The sequence below is a fragment of the Dromiciops gliroides genome, chromosome 5 (genome assembly GCF_019393635.1).
Source record: "Dromiciops gliroides isolate mDroGli1 chromosome 5, mDroGli1.pri, whole genome shotgun sequence".
In the NCBI taxonomy this organism is placed as follows: domain Eukaryota; kingdom Metazoa; phylum Chordata; class Mammalia; order Microbiotheria; family Microbiotheriidae; genus Dromiciops; species Dromiciops gliroides.
Window position 1 is genome coordinate 302,528,952 of NC_057865.1, and position 23,034 is coordinate 302,551,985.

Here is a 23,034-nt window from a genome sequence, read left to right on the forward strand (position 1 = left end):
TGCAGGGGATGGGAAGAAGAACACTTTCCCAAGAGGCTGGAAAGATGGGTTGGGGTGTCCCAGGGAAATGTCAGGTTCTTGCCTGTCATTCAAGGACCTCCACAAGCTCACATGGCTCCAAGCCAGGCTGGATGACTGTGTCCCCTTAGCATCCACTGTCCTCTCCAGCCTCTTTACGGTTGCTCCTCAGTTCCCTATTCCTGAACTGCCCTTTCTGGCTCCATCAAGACCTCCTTGCCTCCCAATGGCCCCTTGATGGAGAATGCTCCATGAGTGAGCATGGATCTACCTTTCCCCAGGTCAGGCCAAAGACGTTGATTCCCGACAGCCTTCCCATCTCCCCATGCCGAGAGCGCCCATCCAAGCAGGCACCAGCCTTCCAGAAGGCTACTGTGGTCAGCATCAAAAACCCCAGCCCAGCCCTCCCCACTGCCAACAACACCGGCAACCAACCCGTGGCGGAGCCTGCTGCCCTAACCTCCCCCCTGAGTGGGGCTGGGGTCGCCTACGCCATCATCTCCACATCCCCCAGCAATGCTGCCTCTCCCATCAAACCCAGCTCGACCACTGCCACTGCCACCACTGTCTCCATGGTCAGCGACAGCATCAAGGTCCAGCCTCTCCTCATCAGTGCCGACAACAAAGTGAGTGAGCGAGCCTGGGCTAGAGATGGAGCCCTGCTGGCCTGCCCACCTGCTGAGAGGCCACACAGGGGAAGGGGCCTGGGGAAGGTGAGCTGAAGGGCACAGGGGTCTGACATGCAATACTGAGTCAGCCCCAAGTTGGGATCTTTCAATCCAGAAGACTTGGGTTCAAATCCTGCCTGTAGTCTAGAGACTGGGATTTAGTTCTGTCCAAATAAAGTGAGCCTTCGCTCATCTGAAAGATGATATAGTTTCATAAATATGGATACAGTGTTAGGGATGTGACCTATGCAAGAGAGGACCCAATAACTACCTTGTAACATTGTGCATATCCACCTCTCACAAGTGTAGAAAGCCCAAGCCCAGAACTAGGACAGAGACCAAAGGAAAGAAGGGCTGAGAGGGTCTTAGAATTAGCCTCATCATGGTGGGCCTTGCCTTCCTTCCAGGTTATTATCATTCAGCCTCAAGTTCAGACCCAGCCTGACAGCAAGGCAGAGACACAGAAGCCTCCAGAAGAGTTGCCTCAGGGAGTCCAGGCTTCTAAAAAGAAGAAAGAAGCAGCTCCTGATGTCCAGGAGAGTCCAGAGGTCAGTGGGCCCCTTGTCTCCCTGCCCGGACTGTGTTGGGTGCACTCCTCCTCTTCCTCCCCACCCCTACTGGAGTTCCCAGGAAGAGAGAAGGAGGTGATGGGGGAGGGGTGTGGGGGAGACTGAGAAGGTTTATCCCTCCCACACACACCCGTCCTCCTTACTTCTAAGATGCAGGATAAAGGGGATCTTGGGGATGTCAACCCTCTCAGTGGGGTTCAGGGAGGAAGGCTCCTGACATTTGCTGAAGCCTGTCTGCCATGGAGACACTCACAGGAACACACCTGACATTAACCACCTGACACTGACCAGTGCCCAGGCCCAGTGGGGCTCCTACTTCCTTTCCTTGCCATTGGTCCCCTGTAAGACCCACCTAACTCTTACAAACTAGCAAATTCAAGCAAATGAGGAAATAATTCTCAGAGAATCTTTGCTTGCTTTCCGTGGCCTCCCAGGCCAGATTCCCTATTCTGCAGCACATCACATAACCTCTGTGACATGGGGACAGATGTTGGGGGTCCCTGTGTCCCCACAGCTTGTGACTCTGCAGTCAATCAGGAGATGCCCAAGTTGGAACTTAGCTAGGCTGTTTCCAAACTACAAGATCTTCTAGTGTGGTAGATCTTCCAGCCAGGGAGTATGACCTCAACCAACTCTGACCTTCCTTGTCCTAAGACCCCTCCAGCTCTGACATTCCCTATTCTAAGGCCCCTCCCAGCCTTGATCTTCCCTGTTCTAAGGTGCCTCCAGCCCTGACATTCCCTGTTCTAAACTCCCTCCTATCTTTGACATTCTCTGTTCTAAAGCCCCTCCCAGTTCTGATCTTTCATGTTAAAAGGCCCCTATTGGCTGTAACACGCCAGGGTTTTATTGGTCTCAGAACTGATTCTCCCCAATGTCTCCCAGGCCTGTTGGTCATCACAGGTTGGGGTGAGGGGGTTGCATCAGGTCATTACTGCCTTCATCATGATCAAGTTTTGCCTCATGCCTTTTTCCCCCTGAACCTGCAGGAAAAGTTCCTAAGCCAGTTTTCTTTGTTTCTTTAAAGTAAATTCTGGTTGATTATTGTGCATTTATACAATTAGTGTAATTACAGCTAATGACATAATTAGTGTAAATTCATTTAATGATTTAAACAGAACTTGCCATTTCAACATGCAATGGCCTTGAAAAAAATACTTAGGAAAGTTTATTTTTCTGAGGGAGCTGTGCACTCTACGTGTGTGTGTGTGTGTGTGTGTGTGTGTGTGTGTGTGAGAGAGAGAGAGAGAGAGAGACAGAGAGACAGAGAGACAGAGAGACAGAGAGACAGAGAGAGACAGAGAGAGACAAAGATAGAGAGGGGGAGGGAAGAAGAGAGAAAGAGAGAGGGGGAGGGAGACAGAGAGAAAGAGAGAGAGAGAGAGAGAGAGAGAGAGAGAGAGAGAGAGAGAGAGAGAGAGAGAGAGAGAGAGAGAGGAACAGACACAGACAGACAGATAGACAGACAGACAGAGACAGAGACAGAAGAGAATTAAGAGGGGGGTGAGCTGAAGTGAGGGTGGCTTTGTGATTTGAGAACAGTTCATGAAGAACTGAATTGGACAGCCCCCCCCAAAGGCAGGGGTAGAAATGCAGTTCCAGGACCCTTTGGAGAAATGCTTTTCAGCTGGAGAGAGTGTGCCTCCAGTTGCTCTTGGCTCTTGGTGCCACTGTCCTGGAGGACATTCTGGGGGCTTCCAGGTTTGCTTGAATTTCTCCCATATCACCTCCATGGATCCTCACAATGATCCTGTGAGTCAGCCAGTGTGACCATCCTCATCCTCATTGTGTAGAGAAGACTGACACTCAGAGAGGGCAAGCTGTCTGTGCAGGGTCACACAGCAGGTCATCAGGAGGTCACACTTAAACCCGGTTCCCTCCTGAAGCTGAGCTCCAGGCTAGACTGCACTGTGCCTGATATAATGATTCTCTCTGGAATTTGTACCCATTTGCCAGGCATTTAGGAGCATTTCCGAGGGGCCTTCCCTTCCCTGGTGTGTCTCCTATTCCGTATTTTGGGGAACTCCCCATTAAAGCCGTCTACATTCACGGATCCCTTCTGTACCCTCACCCCTCTCTTCCCAATGCTTTGAAATCTTATTCCCGTCTCCGCGCTGTCCAGAGGGGCTGCCTGCCTTGGCTCTCTCCCCACTCTAGCCCACCTTCCTCTTAGCTGCTGCAGTGAATTTCCTTAAGCTCAGATTTGGCCAGGGGCCACCATTGCTGAAGGACGACAGAAACTCTTCTGTCTGGCATTTGGGTCTCTTCATAAACTGATGTTGGCTCCCCTTTCCAGCCTCCTTCAACATCATTCAGCTTTGTGCATGCTCTGGTCCAAACAAACTGGCCTTGATGGCATCCTGAGGATGCCCCCCTCTGAGCATGGAAGGGCCTTTCCCAGCCTCCCCTCAGCCAACATTGCCTTGCCCAGACCCCCATACTAGTTGGGGTCGGCTCTGTATGCTCCCATTTTACAACTGTCCTTACATCCCCATATCTCCCCCATTACAACACAAGCTCTTGGAGGGCAAATGCTTCTTGATGTTTGCACTTGATGTCCCATTACTTATCATTGCAGCTGGCATAAACCTCGTGCTTCCCCAGTACTTGTTGGTTAATTGACTGATTGACTTTTCAGCACATGTGGAGACCGTGACTGTGGCCCTGCCCAGGGCTTTCCTACCTTCATGTTTTTGCTAACAGCGCGTACCGTCCTCAGCTTGCCATCCCTACCTTCCTTCCTCTCACTGTGGATTCCCAGGTTGGATGTTCATGCCCCATAGACAAACAAACCAGCACTCCTCCAGTCCAGGGCTCCTTCAAGTGTGAGGCCGGGAAGTATAGTAGAAAGGAATTAGGAGACCCAGTTTGGGTTCCTCCTCTGTCACCCACAAGCTGTGTGACCCCAGCCAAGTCCCTGCCCCTCTCTGGGCCTCATTTTTCTCCTTGGAAAAATGGGGATAACCACCTTTGTACCTACTATTTCGGGGTAGCAATGCTTTTTCTCTAGCCTGCCAAACTTTCCAACCTGATTCCTCCCAGCAGCCAGGAAAGGGAAAGGTGTTCAGGTGTTATTGGCCCTACGGGGCAGCTGAGGAAGCTCAGGTACCTGCCCAGGATCACATAATCCATGTGTGTGGCTGCTGGGGGAGGAGCCCCTGATTTGAGGTCTAGAGCTATGTACACTGGCTCCTCAGAAGACTGTAGTCCCTTAATGTGAGCAGTTACCCATAGTCACACCCAGGTCCTCAGTCTATATCTGAAGCTCAGAGAATCCCAGATCTCAAGCTGAAAGGCACACAACCTCCTCATTTTACAGAGAAGGAAACTGAGGGCCAGGGGAAAGAAGTGGGCCCAGTGCCACCCAGCTAGTAAATGATTGAGGTGGGATTTGAACCCAGGTCCTCTGACTGCATGACCAGGGCTCTTCGCACTAGACGCTGGGCCCATCGATGGCTCCTTCCATCCCACCTTATGCCAGCAAACTCCACCAGGGAAGTAAAAATGCCATTTGAGTAAGGAAAGCCCAATTGCCCTGAGGGCCTTTGGGTGGCTCCCACATCACAGAAAGGGGCATCCAGCTGGAACTCTGTGCCCTCCACCCTGCCCACCAGGGCTTCTTGGGAGGCCCCCAGGTACAGGGAATGACTTCAATGTCTGAGCACAAGAGCACATGGCCAGGCTGATTCTTCTGTGTGTTTCTTCCCCCTCAGAAAATCGCCTTCATGGTAGCATTAGGCCTGGTCACAGCAGAACACTTGGAAGGTAAGATGTCCAAGGGCCCTTCCTTTCTGTCCTGACTCAGTGGTCCAGGCCACGATGGGGAAGACTCCCTCTATCAAGACAGGGCTTGGTAGGATGGGCGGGCTGAGGATCACCCTGAAGGTCAGGGAAGACCCCAGGCTGAGCTCCAGGCAGGGGGTGGGCCCTGAGCCAAGCCCCATCCCCTTTCTAGGCCTCAGTTTCCTCCTTTCCAAAATGAGAAGGCTCATCCAGATGACTTCTAGGCCTCAGAGCCCAAACAGAATCAGAACTAGAAGAGACCTCAGCAGCCTTCCAGTCTGTCTGTGCCCCTCTGCTCCCAAAGAACCCCTCCTATAGTCAACCTGACAAGTGGTCATCCAGCCCCTGCTTGAAGACCTTGGGGCGGGGAGGGGTGACTCATTAAATCTCCACAGTGTAATGCAATTTGACAAATACAAAGTGCCTACTATGTGCAGAGGCCTCTTGGGGGGGGAAGCTTAGAGGAACCAGAGCCCTGATTTCTTGGAACTTTCTATGCATAAGGAGAGAAAACCCCAATACAAATAGCTTAAATATATTCTTATGTATAAATGGCTTATATATATATAGCTTATATATAATAGCTTTTGAAGGGACAAACCAAGTTTCCCCACATGGGATCATGTGAGCAAAGACATGGCAGTTCGAGAGAGGGGGAGGAGAACTGTAAATACAGAACAGCGGTCATCCCCAGTGGCTCCTCCCCCACTGTGGTGAACCTCATGAGGATAATGGGCACTGCCCGGCCGGAGGAATTAGGAAGCATGGCTGCAGATTATGAAATCCGGGACAAGAAACTGACAACCTGTGCACAGGTGGCATTTCCATCCTTGCTGCCCAGTGAAGGCATTGAGGGCATCTTCAGGCAAGAGGGGAAGGCTGGGGGAATTGGTGTCCAAATGCAGGCTCTGGACTTATAGACTAAGACTTAGAATATAACGACCCTGCTGGGCCTGTGGCCAGGAGGAGAACACAGAACACGGACCCATGATGATGCATTTATCTGGCATTTTCATGAGCTCCTAATTAGGGGGTGAAGGTGAAAAGGAAGGAATAGGCAGGAAACTGCTGATATTTGCCCATCAGGCCAGATCCCACAGAGAGCATGGAGGAAGAATATCAGGAGATATGCTCTGGAATTCAGAGGAGGCAAAGTCCCAGAGAATTACCCATGATGTCCATGGCCTCACATGTCCACATGCCAAGCAAACTAAGGCATGGGGGACATGCAAGGTGAAAAGGAAGTGCTCCTGAGACCTGGTAGAATTGGGACCCAAGTCAGGAATATGGCTATGGGAGGGTGCAACACAGTCAAGAGAGAATCCATGGAAGGGTGGTAGCTGGGGAGGGTGAGGAAATCCAGGAAGCATCAGGAGAAATTTGGGGGAAGTGTAAGGGAAGATCAATGAAGGTAAAGACAGAAAGGATCTTTTTGTGGGAGTGAACTCAAGACCATCTGGGAAGAAATCCTGGAACCTGGGAAATGGGCCCCAAGGCTGCTCTTGATAAATGCTCATTGATTGATTGATTAATTGGTATAACAGTGATGGTGGACTTCAGTCAGTTGGACATTTGCCAGAGCTGTCTGTCTCTGTATCTCTATTCCTTAATCTTCCTCTGTCACTTTTTCTCTCCCTATGATGAGTTGTCTCTCTCCTCCCCTCTTTATCTCTGCCCCTTTCCCTCCTCCCCTCTCTGTTTCCCTATCTCTGTCTCCATCTCTCAGCTAATACTTTCTTTGGTCTCCATAATCTTTATTTTTCCAAATGTGGAAGAAGAGCCAATAAGACTTGTTTCCATGCACCTGATGTTGATTGACAAGAAGGGGGTAGTTCAAGTAGAAATGAAGTGAATATTGGAGGGAAAGGATCATTGTACTTCATAATTCATGAGCAAGAAGTAGAGGAAGCCATGCCTTTGACATGTACTGGCTGTATGACCCTGGGCAGGTCACCTAACCCCTCAGGGTTCTAGGCCAGTGACTTAGAAAACCACAAATGAATTAATGTTCTAGGTTTCATTGTATTTTTGTCTTGGTAAACACTTCCCAATCACATTTTAATCTGGTTATGGCTGCACTTGGGAATTTTGTGGTCAAAGCAAGGAAGGAGATAAAACTAGTTGGAAGGGATAATAGCCTAGGCTTTGGGAAGGGGAAGAAAAGGAGACATACATTTATTTAGCAGCTTCTATGTGCTAGGCACTATGCTAAATGTTTTACAAATGTCTCATATATCTCATTTGATTGGCCAATGGAATCATGGCACTTAGGAGTAGATTCAAGAATTGGAAAAGATGTCCTGGTGAAGAGGGATTGGCCCCAGGAGGCAGAATGAGAAGCAGGAGGAAGATGCAGAGGCTAGTTTGGGCTAACTAAAAGGGAAGCACTTCCCACCAATCAGAGATATCCAAAATTAGATTGGGTGGCTTTGTAATGTAGTGAGCTCTCCATTACTGGAGTTATTCAAGTAGAGGTTGGCTGGCTGACCACTTGTCAAGGGTTCTATAAGGGAGATTCCTACACCAAGCAAGAGGCTGATCTGGCTGCCTTCTGAGCTATCTTCTAGCTGTGCACAGCAGGGCCTTGGTGACTGCCCCCCCACCATGACCTGGTTGGTTTGGGACCACAAGATGTGCTGGGGAATTCATGCCAGATGCTGCCTCTTGGCACCTTGATTATCCAAGGTCAGAAGTTCCAAAGGAGGTTGTGATGGAGATTGAGGTCCCAAAAGAAATGGGTTTGGCCAGGGGAGGGCAATGGCCCTTGGGGATGATGCTAGGCCATATCACAGGGTGGGCATTGTCTATCTGTGCCCTTCCAGAAATCCAGAGCAAGCGTCAAGAAAGGAAGAGGAGGAGTACAGCCAACCCAGCATACAGTGGCCTCCTGGAGACTGAGGTGAGTGGCCCTGCATGGGGCATAGAGAGATGGCAACCAAAGGGACAGCTTGCATCTGTGAAGGACCCTAGCAGTTTCCTAGAAATAGCCCACCCCTGACAGTCACAAGGCCCGGGTTCAAATCCTCTTCCTGTCCCCACATGCCACTATCTCTCCAGTCTGGTAGTGTGTAGTGCCAAGGACACATTCCATCTTTGTTCTCCCTGCAGCTCCTCATGGTAATGCCTGACAGTCCAGTTTTTACGTATTGGACAGGGCACTGGACTTGAATCCCACCTCTGATATTACAAGGCCTGTGACCCTGAGCAAGCCAGTGCCTCAGTTTCCCCATATGTAACAATAGCACCTACCTCCCAGGGCTGCTTCTGGGTCCAAATGAAATCACAAGAGCCTGGCTATAGAACTGAAAGAGATGGCAAAAGTTTTGAGTCCCACCCCCTTGTTTTACCAAGGAAGAAAGAGAAAGATTAGCAGTTAAATGACTTGCTCAAGGTCACTTACTTCTAAAGGTCAGGTGGAATCTGAATCCAGGCCCTCTGCCCCAGAGTCAGGCTCTTCCCACTGAACCAGGCACAATACATGCTATGGGAATGGGAGATGCTATCGTCCAGCCAGTGGGTGGCTTGGCATTAACTCAAGACTCTGCGATCTCTGGCTGCTGAGTCTGGGAGGCTCTGCAAAATGAGGGAAAGGAACTTCTTGAAAACCTCAGAGTCTCTTTTTGGCTTGTCCAAAGTCCAAACTCTGATCCCTTGGTTTTCCTAAGCCCTTTGCCAGGAAAGATCTTTCTTGATTCTTGCCCCAGCAGGTGGAGAGGAAGGAAGGTAAGAAGTAGGCATATTTCTGGAAGAGTAGGAAGAGCCCCCCAATTTAGGAGCTGGATACAAATTATGGCAGCTTGCTCCCTGGGTGCCCCTCAATGAATGGGAGGCTTTGAGCTAGGTGAGCAGCTGAGGGCCAGGAAGAATTTTGGGATAGTGAATGGTACTCACTCAGGCTTTCTCATCCTCCACAGCGGAAACGCCTGGCGTCCAACTGCCTGAACAGCCCTTTGTTCCTGTCAACAAGAGGTAAGTGCCTGGTCCCCTTATTCCTACGTGCTTGAAGGGAGGGCTCCTGGTGGGCACTTGTTCTCTGGTCAGAGCAGGACAGCTGGCAGCACCATGGTCAGCTCCCCCAAAACTACTCCAAAAGTTTGATCCTAAGCCAGGCCTCCAGGACCTTCAAACACTGTTGTCTCCTATGCTTCTCTCTGCGCCATCTCCCACTGCCATGCATATCTCCTGACTTTATCATGGTGCTCTTTAAAGCTGTATTTCCACAAACAAGGCATGATTCTTGCCTTGTTCCCTAGCCCTATCGGTACAACAGACCAGATCATGTATGGAGGGAGAACAAAGGCTCAGAATGGAGTACCTTGAAATTGTGCCCACAGAGCAGAAGGACCCTCAGATATAAGTTTCCACTGGCCTTGTTTTGTTCCTGGGGTTTGAACTTGACATCTGTTCTGTCCCCTTGTGACCTCAGCCAATCACTGCCCTCTCTCTGCCTCAGTTTCCCTATCATTTAGTTGAAGGGTAGGCTCTAGGGTTCCCTCCAGCTCTTCCATTCCGTAGTTCAGTGAGGATCAAGAACCCATAGCCTAAGGGGTCAGTGCAACCATCAGGTTGATCTTGTCCTAGAAGGGCAACACTTATCCTTGGGCCAGGCCAGCAGACCCGGGAATGCCCTCCAACCTTCACCATGGTGCCCTGTACCATTTGTTTCTTACCTGTGCCCCCTCCCCTGCCCTCCCCTCCCTGCTCAGGCCTTGGTTGCCCTCCTGCAGTGCTGCCTCCAGAGAACATTAGCTCACTAACTTCCTCGTTCACCACTAACTGTTCTCTGCCCTTCTTCCATGCATTAGCAAATGAGGAGTCCTGTTGGAAGGTATGTGAATCTCCTGTGTGTGTGTGTATGTGTGTGTGTGTGTGCATGTCTGTGAATGAATATATGTGTATGAGTGTGTGCAAGTGTATGTGTGTCTGTAAATATCTATGTGTGAGTGTGTGTCTGTATGTCTGCAGGGGTGTATTTGGGGGGCTTGGCATTTGGGAACCAGGCTGTTCTCCATCTGGTGGCTGGCAGGGTGGGTTAGAGTTCAGCCTGGATTAATGGGAATGTTTTGGGAGATGAGGAGAGGCCAGGTGTCACCCCTAGGAGGTGTCTGTGTGGAACCTGAGTGATCCCCTTACAGTTGGTGTACCTTTCATCTGCTACCACAGATTTGGAGGCTCTGGTTTTAGGTCTGTGTATTTATATTTCTGCTTAGTGGTGGAGAAAGCAGGAAACACATCACGGTTCATCCTTTGTCCTTTCAAATCCCTCTGGAATGCCTTGCCCACTTCCCTGCCTCAGTAAACAGACAGGCAGGACTCTCCTATAATTCTGGGGACCTTTCAAAGCCCTGGGCTCTGCATTCTAAACATCAAGTCAGCTCTAGGTTGATGGACAGGTGAAATCCTGGGGAATCAGTAATGGAGGTGAAGAGATCCCAAGGCTGGGCATGGGGTGACCTGGTTCCTAGACCTGGTCCTGCCATCGGCTGACAGTATGACCTTGGGCAAGCTTCTGGAACTCTCTGAACTGTAGCTTCCTCCTCCCTAAGAACCAGTTGGTCATCAGAGGCCACAGAAGTATTCTGGCTCCTACTGCCAGGGTGCCTTTACCTCTCAACAGCTAGCACCTAAAGGGTTAAAGTGTTGGATTGGGGATCCAAACCCTGCCACCTTCTGACCTTGAGCAAGCCACTCACTGTCACAGGCCTCAGATGGCCTCTAAGGACCCTTCCAGCTCAGCCCTGTTAGCCTCATGGTACAGAAGTGGACATGGAGCCTCAGTGGAAAGAATGGTGTGGGGATCACCCGGCTAGTGAGCTTCAGAGTTTTGGCCTCTGCACGGTGGGGCAAGGATAGTGTGAATCCAATGGGAGAAGGGGCTTCCCGCTTCTAATGATGTGAAGGCCCCAGAGCACTTTTTCCTCTGGGTGACCTTCTGCCTTTTTCTGAGAAATTGAGGAAGAGGGCGAAAGTGCACGTGAGGAAACAGATTCCCAGGATGAAGTCACTTGGATGGGGAGTTGGAGGGCCTGACTCTGAACGCCTGCCTTTGACTGGGGGACCTCTCTGAGCCCCAGTTTCTCAATTATAGGCTTGGACAAGGGCCCTGCCATCTCCCATTCAAATGTCCACAGTCACACATTTAGTAAGGAGCAGACCTCCAGGGTCCTTCCCATGGCCTCCCTCAGCGTGGCCTCCCTTGGTGACCAGGAGCTGGAGTTGGGCCACAGTGGGGCCAGGCCAGGGTTCCTTTTAATCTAGTCCCTTCTCTTTTCAGCCTCAGGACACAAATAAGCCGGTGCCTTGGGGAGAGCTGCCTAGGAGACCTGGCCCAGCCTGGTGGCTCCTGCAGCAACACCCTCCACCCTCATCCCTTCTTCCTCTGTCTTTCAGAATGAGATCTCCCATGAGGAGGTGTGTGTGACATGTAAGAGAGGCACGGACCTGCAGCCCTGTGGCACCTGCCCGGGGGCCTACCACCTAAGCTGCCTCGACCCCCCACTCAAAACTGCACCCAAGGGTGTCTGGGTGTGCCCCAAGTGCCAAGAGAAGGTAGGGCCAGCCACGGGAAGGGAGGGTGTGTGTGTGTGTGTGTGTGTGTGTGTGTGTGTGTGTGTGTGTGTGTGTGTGTGTGTGTTGAGATGTGCCTAGGCAGAGTTGATGGGAACTACTTGAGCCTGGACAGTCAGAGAGGGAGGCAAGGAGAGCCTCTTTCTCCGAGTGTCCTAGGAGGTGGTGCTGGGCCCAGGGGTGGGCATTCCAGCTGCAGCGTATCTACCAGAGAAGTTGGCCAGAAGTAGGGTCACTAGGCCAATGGGTCCTGGAGACCCTGGAAACTCTAGAGGATCATGCCCTAGCACCAAAATGAGCTTTCCAGGGATGGAGACTTAGGCTGGCCTTTCCTGGGCTCCAGCCAGACAGGTCTACTGGCTGCCCCGGACACAGCATCCTTTCCCACCTCCAGGCCTTTGTCCAGGATGACAGCAACGCAGTCCCTTCCGCCTCCCTTCCCCCTCTTTTGGCTCAGCTCAGGTCTCTCCTGAGCCCACATCCTGTCCAAGTGCCTTCTTCCCTCCTCAAAGGGACTTTGTCTTGATATTGCCTCTTTTGTTTCTGCGTGTGAGTCTATCCCACACCAGAATGCCAGCCCCTTGAAGGCAGGGCCACTTTCTTTGTTTGCCTTTGTAGCCCTGGTACGGGTCCTGCCTGGCATCCAGTATGTAAAAGCCAGGAAGGTGGGCTCTTGGCGCTGCCCCCCAGGCTGCCCTACTCAGGCCTAATCTCCCTGTGTCCCTGGGTGCCAGGCCCTTATATCTGCTCCCTCTTCTCTTTCCTCAGGTGTTGAACAAAGATGAAAACGTGCCCTGGACAGGAATGCTGGCCATTGTTCACTCCTATGTCACCCACAAGACAGGTAGGAGAGAAGGGGGGATTGCTATCAGCTCCAGGGATTGCCCAGCCCCTGCCTTCTGCCTCATTGCTCCCCCACATGCCCTTGGGGTCTGGGCCGCTCTCCCAGGAGATGCAGCCAGGGAGGCAGCCCTGGAATAATGAGGATGAGACTAAAGGTCTTTTTGGTCACAGACTCCAGACCTGGCAGGGACCTTGGAGCATGGGGGGGGGGGGTGGTGGAAGGAACCTTCCCAAGCTCCCAGGAGCAGAGCCAGGAGTCCCAGCCAGGTGCCATGCCTCCTGCCCGAGTCCAAAGCACCCTCCTTACCTGGAGCACTGTGCTGGGCTTCCCACCAGATCTCAGGCTCCCTCCATGCCTCTGACTTTCCTCTCCCTTCTTAGGATTCATGATAATCTGGTCATGGGCTAGCCTAGGGCTAGGCAGGAGCTGACTGAGATGAGATTCAAACCCAGGACTTGTGTTAGTCTCAGTGGGGGGGATCATTGTCCTCAGGCAAAGGGTCAGCCCCCTTTTTGCTCCTGAAGGAAAGGGCCACAGGGCAGTGAGCATCATAGAGACCACTGTAACCTACCTCATGTGGCCCTGACTGACTCCCCTCCCCCTCCAGGGACTCAGTTTTTTCCTCCTTAAAATGGAGAGGTTGTGCCAAATGGCTTCCGAGGTCCATTCCTGCTGAGACCAGGGATCTTCTGATCCCAACAGTCGGCATTTAGAGATGGAAGGATTAAGGGAGAGCCAACTTCCTCCTTTGACAGGGGTGGAAACTGAGGTTCAGAGACATGGAAGCATATGCCTGGAGACACCCAGCCAAGGTTCGGTGCCCCTGACAGACCAGGAGTGGGAGCTCTACCCAAAGGGCACTGGCCCCTGCCCATTACTTGGGGCCAGTGAGGCTGGGATGGTGAGATGCCTCCTGGCCGCCTGTCCTCCTTCTTGAGTCTGCACCTGACCTGGGGGCTGGGATCTTCTTGTGTCCTAGTCAAAGAAGAGGAGAAGAGAAAACTCCTAAAGAGGGGCAGCGAGCTGAAGAGCGAGCACAGGCAGCTGGAAGAGAAGGATCGGCTCCTGAACTCAGCCGTGAAGGTGAGTCTCAGGTCTGGCCAGGGCAGCTGGAGCAGTGTGCCTGAGGCAAGGCCAGCCTGGCCGAGACCCAGTCCTGCCCAACCCAGCCAAGCCCTTCCCTGCCCAGCTCAGCCAAGTCCAGTCCTGCCTCACAAGCCCAGGCCAGGCCAGGCTCTTCCTCCTCCCCTACGGGATCCAGCCAGAGGGATCCAAATTGGGAAATGTGGGCTCTCTCTTCAACAAGCCCCCATTTAGCAAACATACATGGCAGCCCTCTCTATGGTGCTAGGGGAGATAGGTTTATGTAGGACATGCTCCCTGCCCTCAGGGAGTTTTCTGCCTAATAAGGGGATTTATTACAAATACAAATAACTAACCATTCACCCTGCATTGATTGAGCACCTACTGTGTGCAGAGCCCCGCCTGGGGGCAAGCCCAAAGTTCAGCCAAGATAGGTTCATCATTCAGCAAACATGTTTGAGGATTGTGCCCATGGGAGGCAGGTACAATGAAGATCCTGGAACATTGCTTGTGATGGTGGGAGTGCCTTCCCTTTGGATTGCTTTTTACTTTTTATTAAGCTCCCAGTCCACTGAGACACCAGAGATCTTTTTCCCAGAGAATGCCATTGAGCCCAACCTCCTCTCCCTCCTGTACCCAGGCAAGGGCTGAGCTTCCTGTCTGGCACAGTGAAAGCCCATCTAAGTGGGGTCTGATGCATTGTCCAATATGCATCTAACCTGAATCTCTCTGGAGTCAGATCCTCCCCATTCTGTCAGCCCACTGAGGTAATTTCTAGCATCCCTTCTGACTCCAGCATTAACATGCTGGATCAGCCAACCTGCTTCCCATCCACTGCAGACATATTAACAGCTCCCATTTCTGGTACTCCTCGAGGTTCTATAGATGAGGAAATCAAGCCACGTATTGGTTAACTGACTTGCCCAGGTGGGACCATACCATGAGTAAGCAATGGAGCTGGACCCCAGACTTACATCCCCTTCCCCTGCCACAGTCTTTTTCTGAATGTTAGTGGGTAGGTGAAGGATGGCTCTGCCCTTGTCCAGACCATAATATTGCTGAAGTCTCCTTGCCTTCAAAGCAGGGAGGGCTCCAAGCTCCATCCCACATGGCTACACTGGGAGGGCAGAAGGGGGCTGAAAGGGATGGCATTTTCATCCTCTTTCTGCTCCCTTGGACAGAAATGCCTGGAACTCAAGACCAGTCTGCTCGCCCGGCGGAAGGGGGCTCAGTCATCCCTGGAGCGGCTCCGGACTCTCCTCCGGCTCATCCAGAATGAGCAGATGCTTCAGGTCACCATGACCACCACCACTGCCTCTGCCTCCCCACTGCTGGCAGTGCCTTGGATCAAGCCAGCCGCTGCCTCGGCCACTGTGGCCATGCACACAGCCCTCCCGCAGGCCCAGGGAAACAACTGAGGCCCAGCAGGGAGTGGACCCCATGGGGTGAGGGGCACCCAGAAAATGAGCCTTCACAGACACCCACCTGTCCCATGTCACCTTCCAAGGGGCCAGCTCCTTGGGAGCCTCTGGTCACCCAGGGCTATTTGCTTCTGTCCACCGGTCAAGATGTCATGATGATTTCAGATGAAGAAAGAGAAGGGAAAAAGGGAAGGGAGGTGGATGAGGGGCAAGAGAGAAGGGGAAAGGAGCAAGAGAAAGGAGAAAAAAAGGAGGGGGCAAGGAGTGAAAGCAAGAGAGAAGAAGGGAACGAAGGAAGGGTGGAAGGAAGGAATGGACACAAGGAAAGAAGGGGGTATGGGAGAGAAGGGATGGTCCTCTGCTGCCATACTGATGAGCAGACATCTTAACAGTTGTTTGGCTAGGAGGGCAGAACTTAAAGTACAAGACTTAGTTGATCATTCTTAGCAAGGTTAGGGTTAGGTTTTAGAGCCATTGGGGAAGTGAAGCTAGGGAGTGCCCCTTCCTGGGCCCCTTGGGCAGTGAAGGCCCATCACCAGGGAGTTGTGCCCCTTGACTCAGGGTTGCAGAGGTGGGAGGGCTCTGGAGTTGGGGTCGAGGCTGGTGGCGTCTATCATAGGGACACTAGTGAAGCCTCCCCCTACACACTCACACTGACCCTTCCACTAGGATTCTCATTGCAGAGAATACTCTCATTTACACTGAAGGCCCACGCATAGTTAGCATTTCTGGTGGGATTCTGAGAGCTCTCTGGGAGGACCTTCTGAAGTGCTGGATGAGCTAGAACCGTTGAGCCTTCATTCTGCAGGTCCCTTTGACTTCTTTTGCCATTGATGCATTTTTTCTCCTGGCGTTTGGGGGCATGATGGAGCCTAGACCAGACGCTGGAGCTCTTCAGCAGGATTTGGGGCTTTCAATCATTTGACCTTGGGGTTGGAGCCTCAGGGGGGGTTGTTGTTGTTTTTCCTTTGAACGAGCCAATAAATATTCCATTTTTTTCCGTTTCTTGCCAGTATGGACACTATGCCAAAAATACTTTTACATTTTTGTACTGTGTTTTTATTGCAAAGATATTTAATGTGAAGGAAAAAAAATCGCTGCTCTTTCCCTGCAGGGCCATGGCTGCTTGTGGCCCAAGATGAAGGTCAACCTGCCTCTGCGGGAGAGAGGCAGCCCAATTTGAGGGATCCAGAGACTCTAGGGTTGGGGGGTGGACTGGATCAGGGAGGAGAAAGAAGAGGAAGATTGACTTGTGACATTTCAAGGGTTTGCAGAAGCCCTGAGTCCTCTGGCCATTCAAAGTTATGGTGGCAAGAGATTACATGAGAAAATCTCCAGATGTTTCACAAGTCAGGATGACTAAGAGTCCAAGGATCAGCACCAGGGCCTTGCCACTGAGATGGACCTGGCACTCACCAGCTTTTGCCTAGCTGTTGCCAATTCTTGTCATGTCCTCCCACTCATATGGCCCAAGTGGCCTTTGGACAGGTGGCGGGATGAGGGTCTACTGCATCTGAAGATCCCACAGTGCCATAACCCATGAGCCGCTCCAGGTGCCTCCAGCCAGGGGCTTGGTCTTTACTAACCCATCAACTGAAGACAGCACATGGGCCCTGCAACCATTTTCACCATTCCGGGAGAAACTGTGCAGAACGTATGATACAGATCTATTTTAATACACTCAACACTGGGTTGAACAAGATTTTTATATTCTTTTATTGACGAACAAAGTGGATTAAAGAAACGCCATTGTTATTGTTGGTGATTGTACGCCAATATTTATATACATCACAAGGGGGCTTGTGGTAGGACATTTGGTTCAGGTTTTGTGGTCTTTTCTTTCTTCTCGGGTGGATACGATGGGAATACTGGATGGAGGGACACGGGTGGCGGCCAGCCCCACTGGTGCTGTGTCCTGGGACTGGTCGTGCTAGGCTTTGGTTTTCATTTTCATTTTTCTGCTTTGGTTCGGTTTTGCAAAAGGGGACTGTCCTGTGGATAGTACGCATAGAGGGGAAAGTGTTTGTCTTAAATATGCTTCTGTAGTTTTAATTCTTTATGATGCATTAAACTCATTTGACAATTTCAGAGGCTCCTGGTGGTTTCTGGCTTTCCCAGTCATGGTGTCGTGGAGGAGGGCATGGCAGAGTCAGCCTCAGGGGAGGAGAAGGGAGAGCTGAAATAGGAAGATGGACTTCGTCAACATTCATGGAGGCAGGACAACTGAGCTAAGCTGCAGGAAGGAAGCAGATGCTTCCGGCAGCCTTAAGAAAGGCTTGAGACTCTTACTATGAAGCCAAGAGAGCCTGGCTCCCAAGCAGCTACAGTCAGCTCTTTTCACCTGAGGAATGGATGGGGCAAAGGAAAGATGGACTAGCTGGGGACTCTGGTGCTCTGAGGATCCTGGAGCTTTCCTCTGGTTGCCCTGAGAACCTTGGGTACCAGATTGTACTGGGAAGTTGTCTCAGATAAAAGGCACAAAGGTCCCCCAAGGGCCTGGTCAACCATGATTTATTGCCAAGGTCAACCACCACTGCATTCTTGGCACTCCCTGATACTATCCCTACTCATAAAAGCTCAGAACCTCAGAACTGGAAGAGAACTCAGGGGCCATTCTGTCCATCCCCTCCCTGATCAGACATTCCTTCAGCCTGTGAAGGAAGTCCTCCAGTGAGGAAGAACCAACCCTCTCCCCAGGCCCTAAGTGATAATAATCAATAATATTAACAGCTAACATTTATATAGCACCTACTATGTGCCAGGTATGATTATCTCATTTGATCCTCAACCCTGAGAGGTGGGTAGTTGAGGAAACTGAGGCAGACAGAGGCTAAGTGACTTGGCTTGTGCCTCTGGCTGGATTTGAACTCAGGTTTTCCTGACTCCAGGCCTGGCACCCTATCCACTGGGCCACCCTTGATCACAGTTTCTGACTCCAGAAAAAGAGGGGCCTGAATGGTCTTAGTGCTAATTCTGGCTCAAATAGAAGCTCACTCTGGGACCCTGGGCAATCATTACTCTCAGTGAGGTGGTTTCTCCATCTATATAACAGGGATGTTGGAGTAGGTGGCCTGTAAGGGCCCTTCCAGCTCTGACATGCTGGGTTACTTCTGTCCAGGCTTTCACTCTGGAAATGCTCTTCCCCTCTGGGGAAGATGGACCCCATTGTCTCCTCTGCGATTTGTTCCATGTGTGACTTCTCTGGGCCTCAGTTTCTTCATCTGTAAGATGAAGGGGCTGGCCTGACTAGCTCTCCTAATTGCCAAATCCAAAGGCCTTCTCTCCATCCTCTTAACCTTTGCAGCCATCGACACTGTTGCTCACCTTCTCTCTAAGTTTTCTTGACATTACTCCCTCCTGGCTCTCCTCCTCCCTATGTGACTTCTCCTTCTGTCTCCCTTACTGGATCTTCAGCCACAGTGTGCCTTCTAACTGTGGGTATGACAGAGGACTCTGTCCTGGGTCCTTTTCTCCCTCTGTATTGCTTCATTTGCTCCAATCAGCCTCAATTACCATCCCTCTGCTAATGATGCTCAAACCTATGGATCCCACCCTAATCCCTCTTCTGACCTCCAGTCTCACATAACCAACTGCCTTTTGGACATGAAGTCCTGTAGACATTTTAAATCCAACAGCCCATTATCCTTTCTCCCAAGCTGACTCTCTTCCTACTGTAACGATTGGAATGACGCCACCTGCTGGATACTTACTGTAGAAGAGTTCTGCCCATGAAGCGAAGGTCTTTGAGGGCAAGACCAGGAGTCTTTTCTTTGGCGGGGAGGAAGTGACGCAGACTAGTGGGAGGAGGAAGGAAGAGACTGGCGCTGACTCTGGGTCTCTTTCCTGAGGACGCTGGCGGAGAAGGGAGCTAGAAATGTGCTCTCCCTTTAATAGATAGGAATCTAGGCCTTTCTCTCTTTACCAAATTCTTATTCTCCTTAATAAATGCTTAAAAGTCTAACTCTTGCTAAAGCTTGTAATTGATTGGCGACCACTCATTAGATATTTTAGACAGACTAGCAAGAATTTTAGCCCTTAACACTACCTTCCCTATTCCTGGGGAGGGCACCACCGTCCTCCCAGACACTCTGTCTCCTCACTCACTCTCACCCTTCTCATCCAATCAGTTGCCAAGTTCTGACCTTTCCACCTTCATGACATCTCTGCCATATGCCCCCTCCTCTCCTCTGACACTGCCAGCCTGGTAAAGGCCCTAATCATTTCATGTCCAGACTATCATGAACTATTTATTACCTGTTGGTGGGTCTCTCTGACTCATCTCTATACACTCAACAGTCGTCAAATTAATATCCCTAAAGCAGAGTCTACCAACTAGCATTTATTAAGCATTTACTATGAGCCAGGCACTATGCCAAGGGCTACAGATACAAAGAAAGGCAAAAACCAAACAAATAGTCTCTGCTCCCCAGGGACTTATAGTCTACCGGGGGAAAGCAACATGCAATAACTATGTACAAGCAAGATCTGTATGGGATAAACTAGTGGTGATATCAGAGGGAAGGAATTAAGGTTAAGAGCACTGAGGAAGAAGACTTCTTGAAGAAGGTGGGGCATTAGCTGAGGCTTGAAGGAATCCAGGGGAACCAGGAGGTGGCGCTGAAGAGCAGAGCATTTCAGGCTAGGGAATAGGCAACGAACCAGTCCATCTGCCACATACAGGTCCGACTGTTTGCCTTCCCTATCAGGAGACTCCAGGGACTCCCAATCATCTCTAGGGCCACATATAAAATGCTCTGCTTGGCCTCCAAAGTCCTTCCTAATCCAGCCCCCACCCTCCTACCTTTCCTACACCTTATTTACCCCGCCATGCTTTGAGGTCTGGTGACACCAGGGCTGCTCCTCACACAGAACACTCCATCCCCCACCTCAGGGGGTGTGTTCTCCATGGCTGGAACCCTCTCCCCCCTCTTCTCCCTTCCTGGCCTCCTTCAAGTCCCAGCTAAACTCCCACCTTGTCCAGGAAGCCAGTACTGCTCCCCCTTCATTTTAGTACCATCCTTCCGTTGATTATCTCCAATTTCCTGTCAATCGCTTGTTGGTACGTATTTGTTGGCTTCTTGTTTCTCACATTAGCTTGGAAGCTCCTCGGAGGCAGTGACTGTCTTTTGTCTCTTTTTGTTTGTTTGTTTGTTTTTGGTGTGTGTGTGTGGGGGGGGGTTGTGGGGCAATGAGGGTTAAGTGACTTGCCCAGGGTCACACAGCTAGTTAAATGTCAAGTGTTTGAGGCCGGATTTGAACTCAGGTCCTCCTGAATCCAGGGCTGGTGCTTTAACCACTGTGCCATCTAGCTGCCCCTTTTGCCTCTCTTTGTATTCCCAGTGCCTGGCACACAGTAGGTGGTTAATAAATAATCTTTGACTGACTGAGTAAATGACTTTCAATTCTGTCTTTAAGTCTGATCTTCTGACCTCTGGAGACCTCCAGATCTAGGTCCATGTTCTTGTGCTTCTGTGAGTAGATGTTTCTCCAGTTCCCTCTAACTTGGACCCTGGAGTCCATGTGAAGGAGCAAGATGAACATCTCTCATTTTAAATCAACTCCTGCACATGCATCTCACCATGATTGGGAATATGGTTAAATGCCATGTCCCTGAATTCTAGAACTATTGTTGTCCACTTCTTCCAGGGACCAAAGGGACTTATACAGAGCAATTTCCCACCCACTCCAATATCTTGATTTGAAATTTCTAGTGGAATTGGGTCCCTTGAGGCTTTGCTTCAACCTGAGGTCCAGACCCAGGAAGCTGAGGGAGAGTTGACCTTCTTCAGGGATGCAGGGTCCAGGCTCTGGACCCCAGGCCTCATCTTAGCAGTAGTTTCCATTTCAAGCTCCCCTTCCAGTCCTCCAAGTCCTCCCCTGTACATTCCACCAATCAGATGGGCCGATGTTATTTCTGGATGGCGTTTCCTTATTTTCAGCTGAAAGCTGCTTTGCGCACACACACATGTGTGTGTGGCCATGGGCACGTGTGTGCATTGCTAGGGGTTTATCTCCACAGTCACTTTCTTTTTGCCATGGAAATGATCCAAAAATTATTCTTTGATAAGAGGGAAGAGTTCATCAGGGCACCCAGCACAAACGCTAGCATTCTGCCATTATTGTTTGTGAGGAGTGATGGTGATCAAAGGAACGGTAGGGGACATCTCAGGGACACTTCTCAGAGTCGGCAAATTTAAAACATAGATTTTCCCCGAACCCGCATTTCCCCACAGCCCCTCCTGCATAATTCATGAGCCTCGCCTGAATGTCATTGTTCACTCTGCCATTGGCAGCTTCTGGCTCTTTGGAAAGCCACAGTATTCATTGTCCTCCCTCCCCCTCCTCGAGACTGAACCCTGAAACAGTCCCACTTTTGTTCTGAGCTGCTGGAGAGCAAGATGCCTCCTGTCAGGGGAGAAAGCTGCAGCTTCCTAAACTAACAAAGGGTGTTTGCAGGGGATCGTGAAGCCCTCCCTTTGTTTCCAGAGAGCATCAGCTGGGCCAGCTACTCAGAGACTGGCCAGCACTGGAGGCCAGAGGGACTTCCTTGGAGCCCCTGTGTAGCACTCCAGCCACCAGGAAGAAGTACGGGCTTTGGAACCAAGGGCACAGCACTGATTCCTGGCTCTGCTGCTTCCTAGCTGTGTGGCCATCAGCAAGTCCCTTTCCCTCTGGCCTGCCTTTCCTCCTTCATGAGTGCTAGGGGTGGGGGTGGGGGTGTACTAGATGACAGGACATGGACAGGGCTGTCTTCTGTTTTTAATGGATTCTGAGAATCAAAGAGTTTTGGAGCCTGAAGGCATGTCAGTGAAAAGATGCTTGGGAAGACAGCTATCAAGATGACCGTGACCTCATCTACCCCAGAAACTCACAGAAATATCAGCCAGAGAACATGGGCTACAGCATAGCTTTTTAAACTGTGGGTCACAACTCCATATGAGGTCATTTGACTGAATGTACGGGTCACAAAAAATTTGGCAACATTAAAAGGTTATGCATAGGGGCAGCTAGGTGGTGCAGTGGATAAAGCATTGGCCCTGGATTCAGGAGGACCTGAGTTCAAATCTGGCCTCAGACACTTAACACTTACTAGCTGTGTGGCCCTGGGCAAGTCACTTAACCCCAATTGCCTCACCAAAAAAAAAAAAAAAGGTTATGTATACCTATTTTATATACCTATATACCTGGGGTTATATAAAAATGTTCTGGGGCAAAAAAGAGTCACGAGGGGAAAAAGTTTAAGAATCCCTGGGCTATAGGAAAGGAAGAACAGCAGCAAAGAAGGTGCCTATACTCAGGTAACGAGGCAGAAAGAAGCCTTCCAGGATGACCAGAGATTGGGCTAGAAAAACATGTAGTCTTGGTGTATCTGTCTTGAGAGGCGGCAGGAGTGGAGGTCTTCCCCCAAAAAGTGCCAGGATGGGGAGAAACCTATAGCAAGGACCTTAGAAGTGATTAGGATCAATGGTGGCAGAACTTGTCTTGGCCAACCTGATCCCAGGAAACCAAAAGTCTTAGAGCTCTCTCTTGAAACACTATCCAAGGCCCTGAGCCAATGTTTTGGAACTCAAAGGTTCAGGGAGGTCTTAAACTTAAACCAAGTCTTCCAGCATAGTGATACCTTGGCCAGTGGAGGTCAGATGAGAAATGGACATGACTCAGGTTGAATCCAAACAGGACAGGCTTCCATAGCACAGCATAGGCCAGAACCTGGCCCTATTACAAAGCCCCAAGTCAAGAGCCATGGCAGCAGAGAGAAGCAAACATTGGAAGATGCTGATTCATCACTACAGAGAATTCTAATATATCCAGAAGGTCCCCAAAATACAGCTTAGAGAGCAAGAATGACCCCAGAACTACATGAAAAGACTCAAAGGAAATAATGCATTTCCCACAACTACACGAATCCCTTAAAGGACTAAAGTAAGAAATAAAATTAAAACTAAATCAATGATTTAGAAGAGAAAAATGCTAAAACTTTATGTGAACAACAGATTCCCCCAAAACTTGGATAAATCAAAGAGAAATAAAAGACTCCACGAGGCAGCAGGAAAGAGAATAAAATCAAAAGAATGAAAAAA

The 23,034-nt window shown here is 50.5% G+C and overlaps 1 protein-coding gene across 3 annotated transcripts in view; it reads left to right on the forward strand.

Annotated features, from left to right (window-relative positions):
• PHF21B (PHD finger protein 21B) overlaps window positions 1–17,027 on the forward strand; it is a 133,930-nt gene extending 116,903 nt beyond the window's left edge. For 2 of the 3 annotated variants that reach the window (XM_043965104.1, XM_043965106.1), the window contains 10 exons: window positions 300–644; window positions 1,094–1,234; window positions 4,969–5,020; window positions 7,861–7,937; window positions 8,953–9,007; window positions 9,844–9,866; window positions 11,429–11,587; window positions 12,374–12,449; window positions 13,429–13,532; window positions 14,714–17,027. In XM_043965104.1, the coding sequence (XP_043821039.1) occupies window positions 300–644; window positions 1,094–1,234; window positions 4,969–5,020; window positions 7,861–7,937; window positions 8,953–9,007; window positions 9,844–9,866; window positions 11,429–11,587; window positions 12,374–12,449; window positions 13,429–13,532; window positions 14,714–14,950 (1,269 nt within the window). In that variant the 3' untranslated portion in view covers window positions 14,951–17,027. Of the gene's footprint in view, window positions 1–299; window positions 732–1,093; window positions 1,235–4,968; window positions 5,021–7,860; window positions 7,938–8,952; window positions 9,008–9,843; window positions 9,867–11,428; window positions 11,588–12,373; window positions 12,450–13,428; window positions 13,533–14,713 lie in introns of all 3 variants that reach the window. The other variant, XM_043965105.1, reaches the window with a different exon arrangement.
• Window positions 17,028–23,034: the final 6,007 nt, after the last annotated feature.